This window comes from Poecilia reticulata, chromosome 16 (assembly GCF_904066995.2).
Source record: "Poecilia reticulata chromosome 16, P_reticulata-male-v2, whole genome shotgun sequence".
Taxonomy (NCBI): Eukaryota; Metazoa; Chordata; class Actinopteri; order Cyprinodontiformes; family Poeciliidae; genus Poecilia; species Poecilia reticulata.
Window position 1 is genome coordinate 15,830,844 of NC_088845.1, and position 14,591 is coordinate 15,845,434.

Below are 14,591 nucleotides of genomic sequence, written 5' to 3' on the forward strand. Positions count from 1 at the left end.
ACATGGTTCTCTGTCACAACAATGCAGGTTGATGGGTGTGATTTGGTAGTTTAGGAAGGTGAAAAATGCAAGTTTTACCAGATATTAAAATTCAGTGAAATCCTGCAATACTAAACCCACAGGAAATCGGAAATGTGTGCTTTTCATATACAAGCACGAACTGGGTTTTTATGAAATAAACTACAAAGTAGTGCAAACTTGCTAAGTGGAAAGAAAATGGAATATGGGTTTCAGTAATTAATACACAACTAAAAATACACACCCGACCTGTGGTTCTCTGCAGCTCTTCCAGAGTTACATCTAGCCTCTTGGCTGCTTTTCTGATTACTTATCTCCTGGCCCAAAAATGTAAATTCAAACTTCAAGGAAACTTTATCATTGCCCTGTCTGCCGTGTTCCCTGGACTTCATTTTGCTGTTTGTTCACTGATGTTCTCTAACAAACCTCTGATGCTGTCACAGAACAGTGGGATTTATACTAAGATCCAATTAATCACAGGTAAACTTTACTTGCCTATTTACCCCTTAATCCCTGTATTTTGTGTACAGTAGTGCATTAAATGTGTGCGTTTTTCTGTCAAGATTATAAACTGAACATCGATTGTTAAATTAGGTATTTAGAATGCTGTTATTTAGTAAAATAAATCATAGTTGGGCATAGCTCAAACCACTAGATGGAGTCGGTCCTTTCAATATGATCTTTGAAATGTGTCGAATATGCATCAATAGGCATACGTGTAAAACAAATGTGATCTTGCCTGTGAGGTGATAACACTGGATCAGTTATGAATGGTGGATTTGGAAGAAAATAGTTTACACTGGGGATTATTTAGGATTCAAAAGTAAATAGGGTTAACTAGACATACAAAGACTAGAGTTTCATTTGCTTTTAGTTGGTCTACCATCAAAAACGCAGATAAAATAAAATCTGTTTAATTGTAGTACAGAAAAGTCTGAAAAAGTTAAATGGTTTGAATACTTTTGCAAGACATTGTGTTCTCTGCAACAGCCCACTGCCAAGTAAAAACCAAGCATGTACACACCCTCTTGGTGAGCTGTGTATCCATCATGAAGTTGTGCACGTGTTTCTCAGCCTTGGTCAGCTCCAGCTTCCTGGCTACCACAGCAACCACCAGAGCCGTGCATCCCGCACCCTGAGAGAGACCGAGGGAGAGAGAGAAGAGAGGCGGAGAAAACAAACACTCAGTCAGGGTACAGACGCATTAATATGGGAGATTTCTGGATGGGGAGCTACCCCAGACAATTGAAGGTTTGCAAGGGCAAATACGAAGGAGCTGAATGACAGAAGGAGAAGTGAATAGGGGGAGAGGAGAGGATTAGGAATAACAGCTCTGCTCCAAATCCACATTTCTTCACGGTGAGTAGCAAGCCAAATCTATTTTCACTTCCACTCCATCTGGTGTAAGATGCTTTCTATATATTCCCTACATATGCAGCTGAAAAATATACCTCCTTTTGGACAAAAGAAAAAAAAAAAACTCAAAAAATCAAAAATCGACACCACCTACTTTCATTTAATTATATGCTGTCAATTTGAATTACATGGTGTCAGTCTTCTCCTCTCACCGGAGTCTTGGAGGCCTTCAGGACGTGTGAAAGTGTAAAACACAAACCAGTTTGTCTGTATTCCAGCTCAACCCACGTGGGACACACCACAAAATTCATTTGGGAGAGAGTGACAGCAGCCTCTCAACCAGAAAGACATGCTTGAGAGGAAAAGAGGAGAAGGAACATGGAGGAAAGGCAGACTTAATTAACTTTCAGATTAGACGCTGTTTTGAATGGGGCTGCTGAGTGGCTCACAGGTTCCTCTGAAGGGGGCACACACACCGAGAGGAAAGAAAGGGAGAAGGGAAGAAGAGATACGGTGAAGCAAGGAATCATGGAGGGAGAGATGAATGAGGAGACGAGGGTGTGTGCATGCAAAATAGCAGGGGAGGAAAATGGAGAAGAAGGCAGTGTTAATGAGGTCACATATCTCCTGATAGGCAATGAATTAAGATTAAGAGTGGTTAATGAAAGTGTACAAGTGTCTTCCTTCCTGCTTGTTAGTGTGTGCATCTCACAGGGGGACGGAGGGTGGAGGAGGGGAACAGAGGTGGAGAATAAAGGAGATGTATAAGAAGACATACACGAGTTTAGGGAGCGAGTTGAGAGAGGGCGCAGCATTCCTGAAACGTGTAGGAAGGAGAGAGCCAAGAATTCGTGCACACTCTTAAAAGACAAGAAAGGTTTGCCAAAAATAAGTTTGGCTGGCTTCAGTGAGATGTAACGCACAAACAGGCATTAGTGCCCACGTCTATGCACTCATCCACTCTATTTGCGCTCATACAACAGCTATGAATAAAATATGATGAGAGCCAAAGGAAAACCCTTAGAGCATTCAAACATGCGCTCAATGAATGAGCGTCACAGTACGTGCAAATACAGCGCTGTTTGCACGGGGGGTCCGTCCTGGTCAGGAGCAGTAGGGGAGCGATTGGTTCACCAGGGCAGCCCAGTTGTGTGTATGTGCATACACTCATTGTACGGAGTGCGTGCTCTTCTGTGTGTATATGGGAGTTTATTTATGCATGCGCCTGCATCCATTTGATTCCAGCAGGGTTCCCTCTGCAATCTCCGCAGAGTGGCACGACTGATGATGGCTGTGCTGCTGTGATTTGTTTTATACGCCTGTCAGGGTGTTTCCCTTTGCTTCCTCCAGTACGGCACAGCCGTCTACACAGCAATCAGAAAGAGGGGAAGCTCCATCCGTGCTTGTGCAGTCAAAGCAAAAACGGGTCTTCATGAATGTTGAGCAGTCTTGCGATAAAATAGGTACAAACTCAAGCTGCACAGTGTGCCGAGTCACAAGTGTCATCGCAATATTAATGTGTGTAATATCGCAACTACAAAAGATTGCCTAGAAGGAATATTTGATGTTGTATTATGTTGTCACACATGCAAATTCTGTTCACCAGTAATAAATCTGAACAGAGACCTTCACTAACCCCAATGCCGACAACTGATGTGTATTTTTAGTGAACACGAGTTCAGAAATAGTGGTAGGGAAATCACAATGAGAGAAAAGTGTCAGGTTTAATATTTATATAATCATTGCAATTTTCAAAATTAGTATCCAAATTAGATGTTCTTTAAAATCATGTAGCCCAAGAGCACATCGTTATTCAGCAGCTTGTAGAAGCACCATTAGCAAAGCTATAGTCACGTCTTCACCAGTCTCACAACAATGTTCCTCTTTCAGAGACGCCTATGTATGTATATATACACATACATACATATATATATACACATACATACATATATACACATATACACACACATATATATATAGTTTTCATTAAACATAGCAGTGATGGCCAGAAAAACTATATTGGTCTCATCTGTTTAAAGGGCATGTTTCCAGTAGTCCTAAGGATAATTCAGGTCCAACTTTGCAAACCCATTTTTTGTCACCATATTCTTCTTAGAGAGAAGATCCTTTCTCCTAGCAACCAAACCAGAACTGGTCAGTATTTTTCTAAGACTATTATGAACTTTAACTCTTAACATACTTTTAGAAATTACCTTTAAGAACTGTGAAGCACTTTTGGATTAAGTTGTGTGTGCTTGACAACAACAATAACAAAATAATCTTTCAAAAAAACTTTTTTTTAAAACTAATTACAAATCAAAACAACTCGTCATTAACTGAACAATTTAGTGTGTTGTTGTTTAATCAATGTATCCATGGAGACCACTGTTTTCCAGGTAATGTTTCAAAAAACTGGTTCCAAAACTTATTTCAAATCAAAACAACTATTCAACATTAACTAAACAATTTAGTATGTTGTTGTTTAGTCAATGTATCCATGGAGACCACTTTTTTCCAAATAATCTTTCAAAAATCCGGTTCCAAAACTAATTTCAAATCAAAACAACTAGTCAGTACTGGTTATAATAAACTAACAATTTAACATGTTTTTGTTTAATCAATGTATCCATGGAGACCACTGTTTTCCAGGTAATGTTTCAAAAAACTGGTTCCAAAACTTATTTCAAATCAAAGCAACTATCCAACATTAACTAAACAATTTAGTGCGTTATTGTTTAATCAATGTATCCATGGAGACCACTGTTTTCCAGGTAATGTTTCAAAAAACTGGTTGGAAATTTTTTTTCAAATCTAAACAACTATCCAACATTAACTAAACAATCTAGTGCGTTATTGTTTAATCAATGTATCCATGGAGACCACTTTTTTCCATGCATGTTTTCATAAAACTGGTTGGAAAATTTTTTTTCAAATCAAAACAACAATTCAACATTAACTAAACAATTTAGCATGTTGTTGTTTAATCAATGTATCCATGGAGACCACTTTTTTCCAAATAATTTTTCAAAAATCCGGTTCCAAAACTAATTTCAAATCAAAACAACTAGTCAGTACTGGTTACAATAAACTAACAATTTAACATGTTTTTGTTTAATCAATGTATCCATGGAGACCACTGTTTTCCAAGTAATGTTTCAAAAAACTGGTTCCAAAACTTATTTCAAATCAAAACAACTATTCAACATTAACTAAACAATTTAGTGTGTTGTTTAATCAGTGTATCCATGGAGACCACTTTTGTCCTGGTAATTTTTCAAAAAAACTTTTTAAAAAACTTATTTCTAATCTAAACAACTAGTCATTAAACAATTTAGTATTTTGTTGTTTAATCAATGTATCCATGGAGACCACTTTTTTCCAAATAATCTTTCAAAAATCCGGTTCCAGAACTAATTTCAAATCAAAACAACTAGTCAGTACTGGTTATAATAAACTAACAATTTAACATGTTTTTGTTTAATCAATGTATCCATGGAGACCACTGTTTTCCATGAATATTTTCATAAAACTGGTTGGAAATTTTTTTTTCAAATCTAAACAACTAGTCATTAACTAAACAATTTAGTGTGTTGTTGTTTAATCAATGTATCCATGGAGACCACTGTTTTCCAGGTAATGTTTCAAAAAACTGGTTCCAAAACTTATTTCAAATCAAAACAACTATTCAACATTAACTAAACAATTTAGTATGTTGTTGTTTAGTCAATGTATCCATGGAGACCACTTTTTTCCAAATAATTTTTCAAAAATCCGGTTCCAGAACTAATTTCAAATCAAAACAACTAGTCAGTACTGGTTATAATAAACTAACAATTTAACATGTTTTTGTTTAATCAATGTATTCATGGAGACCACTTTTGTCCTGGTAATTTTTCAAAAAAACTTTTTAAAAAACTTATTTCTAATCTAAACAACTAGTCAGTACCGGTTATAATAAACTAACAATTTAACATGTTTTTGTTTAATCAATGTATCCATGGAGACCACTGTTTTCCATGAATATTTTATCTATCACACTGTTTTTGAGTAGAAATATTTCAGTATTTCTCTGTGCTGTTCATGGTTTCCAATGTGTTATAAACTGTCAAGCCTTCTTTGAGGGATTATCTAGTGTAATTTGTGTGCACACTACTAAGTCCGAAACAGACAAACACGTTTAAGCAAAAAAAAAACAAAAAAAACAACAACAACTGGAAATTGTTTCAAAATCAGGTCAGTGGAAATAAAAACAGAAAACAGAACTGGGGATATTTCAACCAACTATTTTGAATGCAGAATGCATTCACTTAGAGGACGAAAGAGCACAAAGCCATTTGAAAAGCAGTTATTCTCTTAAACCTGATAAAGCAGAGTTTATACAAAAAGAAAGCGGCAACTAAGGCCAAGAAAACTCATCACGTTTACATCACAGACTGCATGTAAAAAAGGCATAACTCCAGGATATAAAAATTGGAGTCAATGCAGGAATACGAGCGTCAGACGTGGGAGAAAATACGTTTACATGATTAAGTCTATAAAAATGCTTGAAATTTGTACATTATTTACTTACAATCTTAATTATTTCAGTAAATAAAATGCTCCTTATGTATCGTCATTGCAGATTTTGTGAAAATCCAGTAGTTTGTGAATTTGGACAGGGCTCTGTGACAATCAACTTTTTAAAATTCAAAAATGACTCTTAAATAAGTCTGTCACACCCTGATAATTTAGAAAACCATCACAATTTTAATCTGTGGTTTGGGTTCTCAACCCCAGGACCTCAATGGCCGGTGTCCTGAAACTATTATATATTCTTCTATAATGATCCAATACACCTGAAACAAATGCCTGAAGGGTGCCTCAGCATGGAATCAGGTTCTAGAGAGTTCAATTAATGACATAATTATTTGATTCATGTGTGCTGAGACTCGTGTAAAAGTCTCTGCTTTTACATGAGACTTTTACATGACATGAGCCCCATGTGCTCATCAGTCGACCAAATAGTTTTTTGCTCAGCAGTGGTTTTGGTTCTCTCCCAGGGATGCTGTTTTTGCGCAATCTTTCTTATTGCTGAATTATGAAGGCTGAGCTTAATTAATACAAATGAAGCCTGCAGTACTTTATGTGTTCTGGCTTGTATTCTGAAATTTTCCAATATTGGGACACAATGTGATTTTTAAGATTGTTTAGCCCACTTCGTGCTGTCAGGTTTTATTGTGGCGACTGTTTTTATTCTACAGGTCAAGCAGTAACCTGGCCTTGATGTGGCTTGTGACGTTTCATCAATAAAGGTAGTAAACCACAGTTAGTGTAGGATTCATTTTCCCATAAGGCTAGCTCGACCTTCTGTAAATGCAAAAGGGCATTTACACACAAATTATTATTTTAATGGCTTATTTTAAAATTTGCTTGATGATTTAGTCACACTTAAATGTTTCAAAACAATAAAAACAATAAAGATTGTGGGCAAATCTACAAATCATGTAGTCAGTTGTCAGTGTGATCCTGCATTCTCATAATTTTATTCATTGAGACAAAAATGAATAAAATTCCCTGTTGTATTTTAATTTAAGACAAATATCTCACATTGTTCACAGCATTTTCAAGCTTTTTACCCTCCTACCATCCACCCGCTGACAACAAACACACAACCGCCCACATGTGCTCACCAACACCTGGAACACCCCCAGGTAGCCTTGGGACGATGGTATATTCCTTCATGTGTTGTCATAGTAACGTCAGTGAAGATTTCTCTCGTTCAAACTCATTACATTAACTCTCAAACACACATCCACACATGCAGGCGCACGCAAACAATAATAAAACATATCCTCTTTATGCTGTGTTTTTATCCGTGACTGAAACTCCGCTGGATATTTTCCCTGTGAAGCAACATAACCATCTGATGTTCAACAAAAATAAAACACTTTGACCGCTCTGAGGAGCGCTTGTTTATGTGTGTGTGTGTGTGTTTGTCAGAAGAGTGTGTGTGGGCGCCACGCTGAGAGTGCATGTCAAGTTCTCCGTCAGTGTTGTGTGTGTGGAGTGGGGGTATTCAGTCCAGTCTGTAGCAGTGGGCTTGGGACTATCCGTATCCACCCCTCTGTTTTATGCCCTTCTCTTTCTGTGTGTGTTGTGGTGAGAGTTTTACTCTATCTCAAACATCTATTGGATGATTCACCCAACAAAAGGGGTCCGTGTGTCTATCTTGTGTGAAACGGTGTGTTTGCTCACACATTTAATGGACTACAAAGTGAGGAAGGTAGGTGAGTTGGCAAACACAGAGAGTGAGGTTGGATACGGTGAGGATAAAAGAATACGCATGCTGTTTTTGGGAGAACACTGAATCATCTATCTGAATATTTTCAAAGTCCAGAATACACACAGCTCAAGGAAGTATCTAAGCGTTATTTTTTTTGTGAAAGAGTTATTTCAAGTGTTTTGAGACGTGATCTTATTTTCATTGAGCGGTCATTAAACCGTATCTTAGGGCACTTCTGAAGTGGCTTAAATGCTGCTGCTAGATTTTCAGTGCCCTCATACAAAACACGCATGTTAAAATAAGGTTGCAAATGGATTACAAAAAAAATCCTTCAGTGATGGTAATAGAAGCAAAATGTTATAATATCGGGCCGTATCCCATTTTTCTTGAGTTAGTGGAGTGTAAAAATGAGAGGCTGTTGTGGTTCTGACTTTTTGTCCTGTTATACGCCCCTGTCCCCACCATGCAGTAATGTCACCAACCTTGCCTCTGCTCTCATTACATTATTAATAGAGGCGCCGCTAGGATATTTTCAAAAAAAGAACAAAACAAAGAGGCTGTAAAAGTGAGGTGAAGTGTAGCAGCTTGGTGACCTTAGACAGGAGCTCACAGTGGGAATTATGAGATGAGTTACAGAGAAAGGAAGTGAGAATAAAAGGGCTTTTTATCACTGTGAATAACTAACTTCATTAAAGATAAGTTAAGTAAGAGTCATGTCAAACTGAAGTCTTAGGATCAGCATGTCATTCTGGACAAAATATCAAATTGCAATCATCATCACAATACCAATATGTGCAAAACTAAAAATGACCGGCTTGATGCAATCATTTATGTTCTAATATGCGTCAAGCACCAGGTATTCACGTTCTAGATCCAAATCTATATCTATTATACAAATATTTGTATGCACTGCATATTCTCACTGTTTGATATTTGCTTTTTAACCATTTGGGAATGCCTAGGATATCACAGTATGGCTTTGTCTACTTCCGATTCAGATGAAACCCCACCATCTGTGTTAATTAGAGGCACAGCTGTGGAAATATTTAAAGACAACACCTCAAATATTCAGTTTCCTTAAATGACATCATTGGGAAATCAAAAGAAATGAGTCAAAATATCAGGAAAAGAACTGTGAACACCCACAAGTCTGGACCATACTTGGGTACAAATTAGTTGATACACAAAGCCAAGTTCAAGTATGAACAGCAGAGTCATGTCCAGTCATCATGCCATCAAAAAAAGAGAACAGAATAACAGACCTCGTCAAGATGCTGTCTGAATCTGGTAGGAGAGAATCCTTCAAATTACACAGTTAAACCAGTCCTGCACCAAAATGTGCTGACAGGCCACTTTACATGGAAGAAGCCTTCAAAAACAACATATAAAGACAAGCTACATGTGTCATATACACTACTAGGCAAAAAGAAATGTGCCAACTATGTAGTAGGGGGAAAGCAGCAGCATCATCATTTTATCGCTTTTTGTGTTTTTAGAAGAAAGGCCTTAAAAATAGAGAATCACAAGGAAACAATATCTCATAAATAAGCCAGGAAATAAAAGCTTGGGCACACATGGATCTTCTAAACAAACAATAACACAAAGCACACAAACAATTTGGTTAAAATGTGGTTTCCCATCAAAAAAGTGGGAAGAAAATAGGTCTGTGTGAAATTTGAATTAGTTGCACCAATTTAGACCCTTCCTCCTTGTAGTTTGTATCATAAATAACAAATATAATAGAATATAATGCTCAGTAGCACATTTAGTTTTAAACAGAACTATATATTTATCAAAATATATTTCTTTTACACTCAAAATAACTGTTTGCAAAAGTCTGAATGGAAAAGAGACTGTTTGACAAAAGGGATAGGAAATATGACAGAGAGAAGCAAACAAGAATATAAGAATGAAAAAAAAAGTTGGAGAAAGACAGATCACCTCACCAACAGAGTAAATGGTGTAGAAGTTGTCTGCTTAAACACTACTGCTAGCAGATGGACGGCATAAAAATAAACACGTGGCCTTGGAGAAGAAGAGATGGGGAAAAAAGAGGAGAAGAAAAAAAGAGACAAAAAACCCAAAAGGATTTGATGAAATGTAAGGGGCAGATAGTGGAAAAGAAAGAAAATGAAAGAATGATGGAGGTAGTGAGAAAGTGAGAGTGGGAGGACATGGCACATTGAAAGGTAGGACCTTCATTATGCAATGAGGACAGAAACACGAATAACACACAAAAACACACACACAAACCGCTAATGTGCTCTTGTTTGGACGCCCACGCGACCAAAACACACAGAAGCACAGATGCAGCTAATTCAGAGAGGATCGCCCAAATTACACAAGGCAGAATTTCTCTCGCAAATGACAGCATGTTCTCCAATCTGCTGACCTTTGAACATGGTGAGGACAGCGCCTAGGGGAGGCTGTGAGGGACACAGGAGGAGGAGGGACAGAAAATATACTGACCATGATGCCTGTGAGGAGACAGACTCCTTTGCCACAGTAGGTGTGAGGAACCATGTCTCCATAGCCGATGGAAAGGAAAGTGATAGAGATAAGCCACATCGCTCCCAGGAAGTTACTGGTCACATCCTGAGCATCATGGTACCTGAGGAAAAACAAAACCCAGTTTATAACAGATAGCTAGTAGTAAAAGATGTATAGTGGATGTGACACTTTCTAAAAATATAAATATCTCTTGAACGTTTTCACATTGTGCTTATTACACTGACAAACACCAGTGTGTTTTATTGAGCTTTTAAGTGCAAGTGCTTCCCAATTTCTCAGTCCTCAGGTCTCCCTGCTCTGCATGGTTTAGATGTGCCTCTATTCCAGAACAGCTGATTCAAATGATTGCATGACCTCTTCTGCAGCCATCAAGAACTGCAGAAGCCGGTTAATCATCCACAGATTCAATCCAGGTGTGCGGCAGAAGGGACACACCTAAAACAAGCAGGGCAGGGGGGCCTGAGGACGAGAACTGAGAAACAAACAGACAACAAAGTGTGGTGGGAATTCAAGTCAGATGGAAATTTTACTTCAGAATTATTTTGTGTCTTTGTACTTCCTCCATATGAGGTATTATTTTGTAGAACTACATTTTCCTGTGACTATAGCTGCGTCTTATTTGGGCATACCTAAAAAGTAAAATTTTTGCTCAATTTTATTTAAAAAAAATAGTGCAAGCTTTGTCAAATTGTATGGAGTTTGTGTGTGAATAGTCATTAAAAAACATGAATATAATTTGATATAAACCATTCAATTGCAAATCTGGCTGTATGTTTAGTGTGGAAGTCCTGCAGGAAGGACCAGCTCCACCTCAATATCAAATCTAACGGGGTTTTCTTCGGTGTTGTCCAATACTTCGCTCCGTTTATCAACCCATCAACTCTCACCAATTTCTCTGTCGGGGATGAAGATAAGCATCCTCACTGATTGATGCTGCCGACCGCGTGTGAGGATGGTTTCTTCAGGGTGATGTGCAGTGTTATTGTCTCGCTAAATGCATATTGCTGTTAGAGGCTGTCAATCAGTAAAAAAAATGGATGTTCATCTCCATTCATTTCCCATGGAACTTGTGCGATGAAGCGACAGTCTCTTGTCCTCATCCAGCTAAGCGACCGGCACAGTTCGTGCTTATACACGTAGACGTACACAACGCAAGAAAGTTGAAAATGTCCAACTCCTGTTGCTGAAAACTTTCACCTTTCGCTGTAGTTCGTTTCCCCTCATGTGTTGGGCTAGTAACGCAGAGGTCTTTAGGTCAAAATAGGTAGTTTGATTAATTTGCGTTATGTAATATCAACACGTTAAATTTTCACATTGACCACATGCGTTAAAGGTGACAGCACTAATTGATATTAGCACAGCTATAGTGGTACTTTTTATAGATCTTCCAAACTGAGTTGTGAATCTCGTCAGCTCCTCTTGAGCTACTGTTGCCTTTTCAGTTGTTTAGGTGGATGGTTGTGTCTTGGCACATTTGTTGCTTCGTGAAATGTTCACAGCTTGAGGCAGTTATAACCTATTGCTTCTCTGCAACTTTTCAGCGTTTCAGGTCTTTATTCGTTAAGTTTTGAAAACCTAGTCTGTCACATAAGGTCACAATAAGGTACAGTGACATTTGTAGTTGTGAAGTGACAAAAGGTGGAAAAACGTGTAAGGTGTGTGACCACTTTTTGCAAAACACTGCAGTAATAGTAAAACATAACAGGCTCACTGGCTCAGTCTGTAAATGTGGGCGTCAAAACTAAAACACGTGTCCTACAATTTTTCCCAGCACTGAATAAAACACATTACTGCAACTCCATCATTCTAGTTCCCATAGTTACCAAACCCAGTACAGATCAGAAAAATAATCTCCTCTTTCAAAAACCTATTCAACAGAAAAATAATAATAATAAAAAAAACTTAACCTTGAAAATTTGTCTTTCACATTGTACATGTACCACGACACTGAGCATGAAAGTTTTTAATGGGCACGTTCTTTATTTTAGGTGAAAGTAAACTTTTTTTTGTTGTTGTGAATGTAATTTGCAGTGAGCGGAGAGGAAATGTCAATTAAAGATGAATGTGAATCAGGGCAGCCCAGCAGCCATTCAATGATGTTTTTAATCAAGCTTATTAACCAAGTGACATTTCCCGTTATCTCTGAGATTATCTCCAAAAGCATCAGAACTCATCAAAGCAGTCAGTCACATTTCGCCTCATACGCAATGGCGCATTAGAAAAATTACACAACTGATTAAATTATCTTTCAAATGTAATGGAGTCATGCGATTACCGCTTTACACCTCTCAGCTATAACTGAGTAACCTACGCTTAAAGGTGTTTTTTTTTCCTACATCCGGATGTTGAATTGATGACAAACAAGATCAGGATAGCCAGCACAAATGTAGATTTGTTGGTGCATCGAGGAAAGTTATTGTCTTTTGGTATGCATGTGAAAAAAAAACATTTAAAATGAATTTGAACTAATATTGGTGGGTGAGAGCAGCAGGGATTGTGTTAAGTTTGTTTTCAGTGTGAAAGTGATTGGAAAGATCTAAACATGAAATTGGCAGAAAGTCCAACATCTGAAGTGAATTAGGATAATCGTCTGCAAAATGCAATTTCTGGCTGCAATATTAATAAGAATCAGGCTTTGGCTAGTTTTTCATAAGAAAATAAGAAACGACACTAATTTATCTATCCTAGTTAGATCTTTGCAAAAATTAAACATCAGATTTGCAAGGGTTATGATGCAGAATTTGTGTATGAGGAAGTTCACCGTAAAGTACAACAAAGAATGAAGTTGTGGGGCATTGCCCACATCTTCACCATTTAGCTGAAGCTTGTGACTCTTTGCTAATCATAAACAATGATCTCACTCACTGATTCAAAGTCTAATACTTTACTGATGTCTAAACTTTTAGGGATTTGGGTTAAAATGCTCGCCAGGCACATTTCTTTTTCCAATTTAAATGCCTTTTTTGTATGTTTGTTTTACCTACCAACAAAGAGATACACAGACAATATTTTGTGTAAAAACCTCAAGTGATGTAATTAAAATATATATATATATATATATATATATATATATATATATATATATATATATATATATATATATATATATATATATATGATGTTTTATATATATGTTTTATATATATATAAAACATCAGATTTGCAGATTTGCAGCCAGAATTATATATATATATATATATATATATATATATATATATATATAATTTGTATTCACATAAAGTAAACAAAGACATTTGCAAACCCATTGATGGGTGAATCAAAAAAAACGCACAACAGATTAAAAAAAGTTAAATCTGAATCCTGAGGAATAATAACTACCAGACATTCCTCATATATATTTTTCCCCAAATGAAATCGACTATTTAAATTTCCTAATATTATCCAATCTCACTGTCGCATAATTACCAAAACCAGAAATACACTTAGATGCATTAAGTCCTGCACTGACCTCTCACACACTCGTACAGTCCAGGCAGCGATGATCCACAGAGAGATGCTGAAGACCAGCAGCACCGTCCCGGGGCAGATGGTCATGAGGGTTTTCATTACAAACCTCGTGTTAAAATGGACCTGAAATAACAAAAACACAAACTGAGCACAGTGGAGCTGATAAAGTTACAGTATACTGCTGAGTGAATCTAAAACAATCTTCTTGTGAACCTCTAAACCCATTCAGACTGGAATTTTTCCTAATTAGTCTTTACAGTAGCCGACTCTGAGATGCTGACACTAACGGGAGTACAGAGCAGGTTCTGACCTCCGCTTTGGGTCAAGCTTTACCGTGTCTCTGAGTAATTGGCCCGTTTCTGAGTAGCTGTTAAACGTGACTCATTTGTCAATAAGAGGCTGACAGGGAGGTCCAGGCAGATGGATCATTTGATGGTTGGGCCCTGGAAGGATAAAGCGAACGATAAATGAGTTGTCATTTTAGAGCAGCACTTCAGTGGCAGCAGCTTCACCTCCTCTCCTTATCACTGTGAGCGAGAGGGCCAGAGGAATGTCAGCATATTTACGGCAGCAAACATTTAAACTACTCGACTGAAGTCCGGTTCGTCTCCGTTGCTGTCCTCCTTTCACACCTAATTCACAGATTACAACAATGTGTCACTGATGTTATTATCCTGTTTATTGTTAAACGGCAAAATAAACATACCTCTTTCCCTCTATTTTTTTTTATAACCAGTTCCACCTCCAGTAAATTTCAAGTTTTCAAACAGTAGTACAACTGAATTTAGTAAATTAGAACATAATAGGAGAAAGAACGAAGAAAGGAAAGAAGAGCGAAAGGAAAAAAGACACATAAAGAGGTGGGAGAGATAGATGGATGGAACATTGAGTGAATAGAAGAAGGGATAAAGTTCAGGAAATACGGAACTTTATAAATAAAAACTGGACTTATGGTTGGAGGTTTTCCATTCATCCT

The 14,591-nt window shown here is 37.4% G+C and overlaps 1 protein-coding gene across 2 annotated transcripts in view; it reads right to left on the reverse strand.

The window, feature by feature from the left end:
* The window catches only part of kcnn3 (potassium intermediate/small conductance calcium-activated channel, subfamily N, member 3), an 82,871-nt gene that overhangs the window by 17,903 nt on the left and 50,377 nt on the right, over positions 1-14,591 (reverse strand). For both annotated transcript variants that reach the window (XM_017309640.2, XM_008431748.3), the window contains exons 5-7: positions 13,617-13,738; positions 10,106-10,247; positions 1,043-1,153 (exon numbers count right to left, since the gene is read on the reverse strand). In XM_017309640.2, coding sequence (XP_017165129.2) covers positions 1,043-1,153; positions 10,106-10,247; positions 13,617-13,738 — 375 coding nt within the window. The remainder of the gene's footprint in view (positions 1-1,042; positions 1,154-10,105; positions 10,248-13,616; positions 13,739-14,591) is intronic.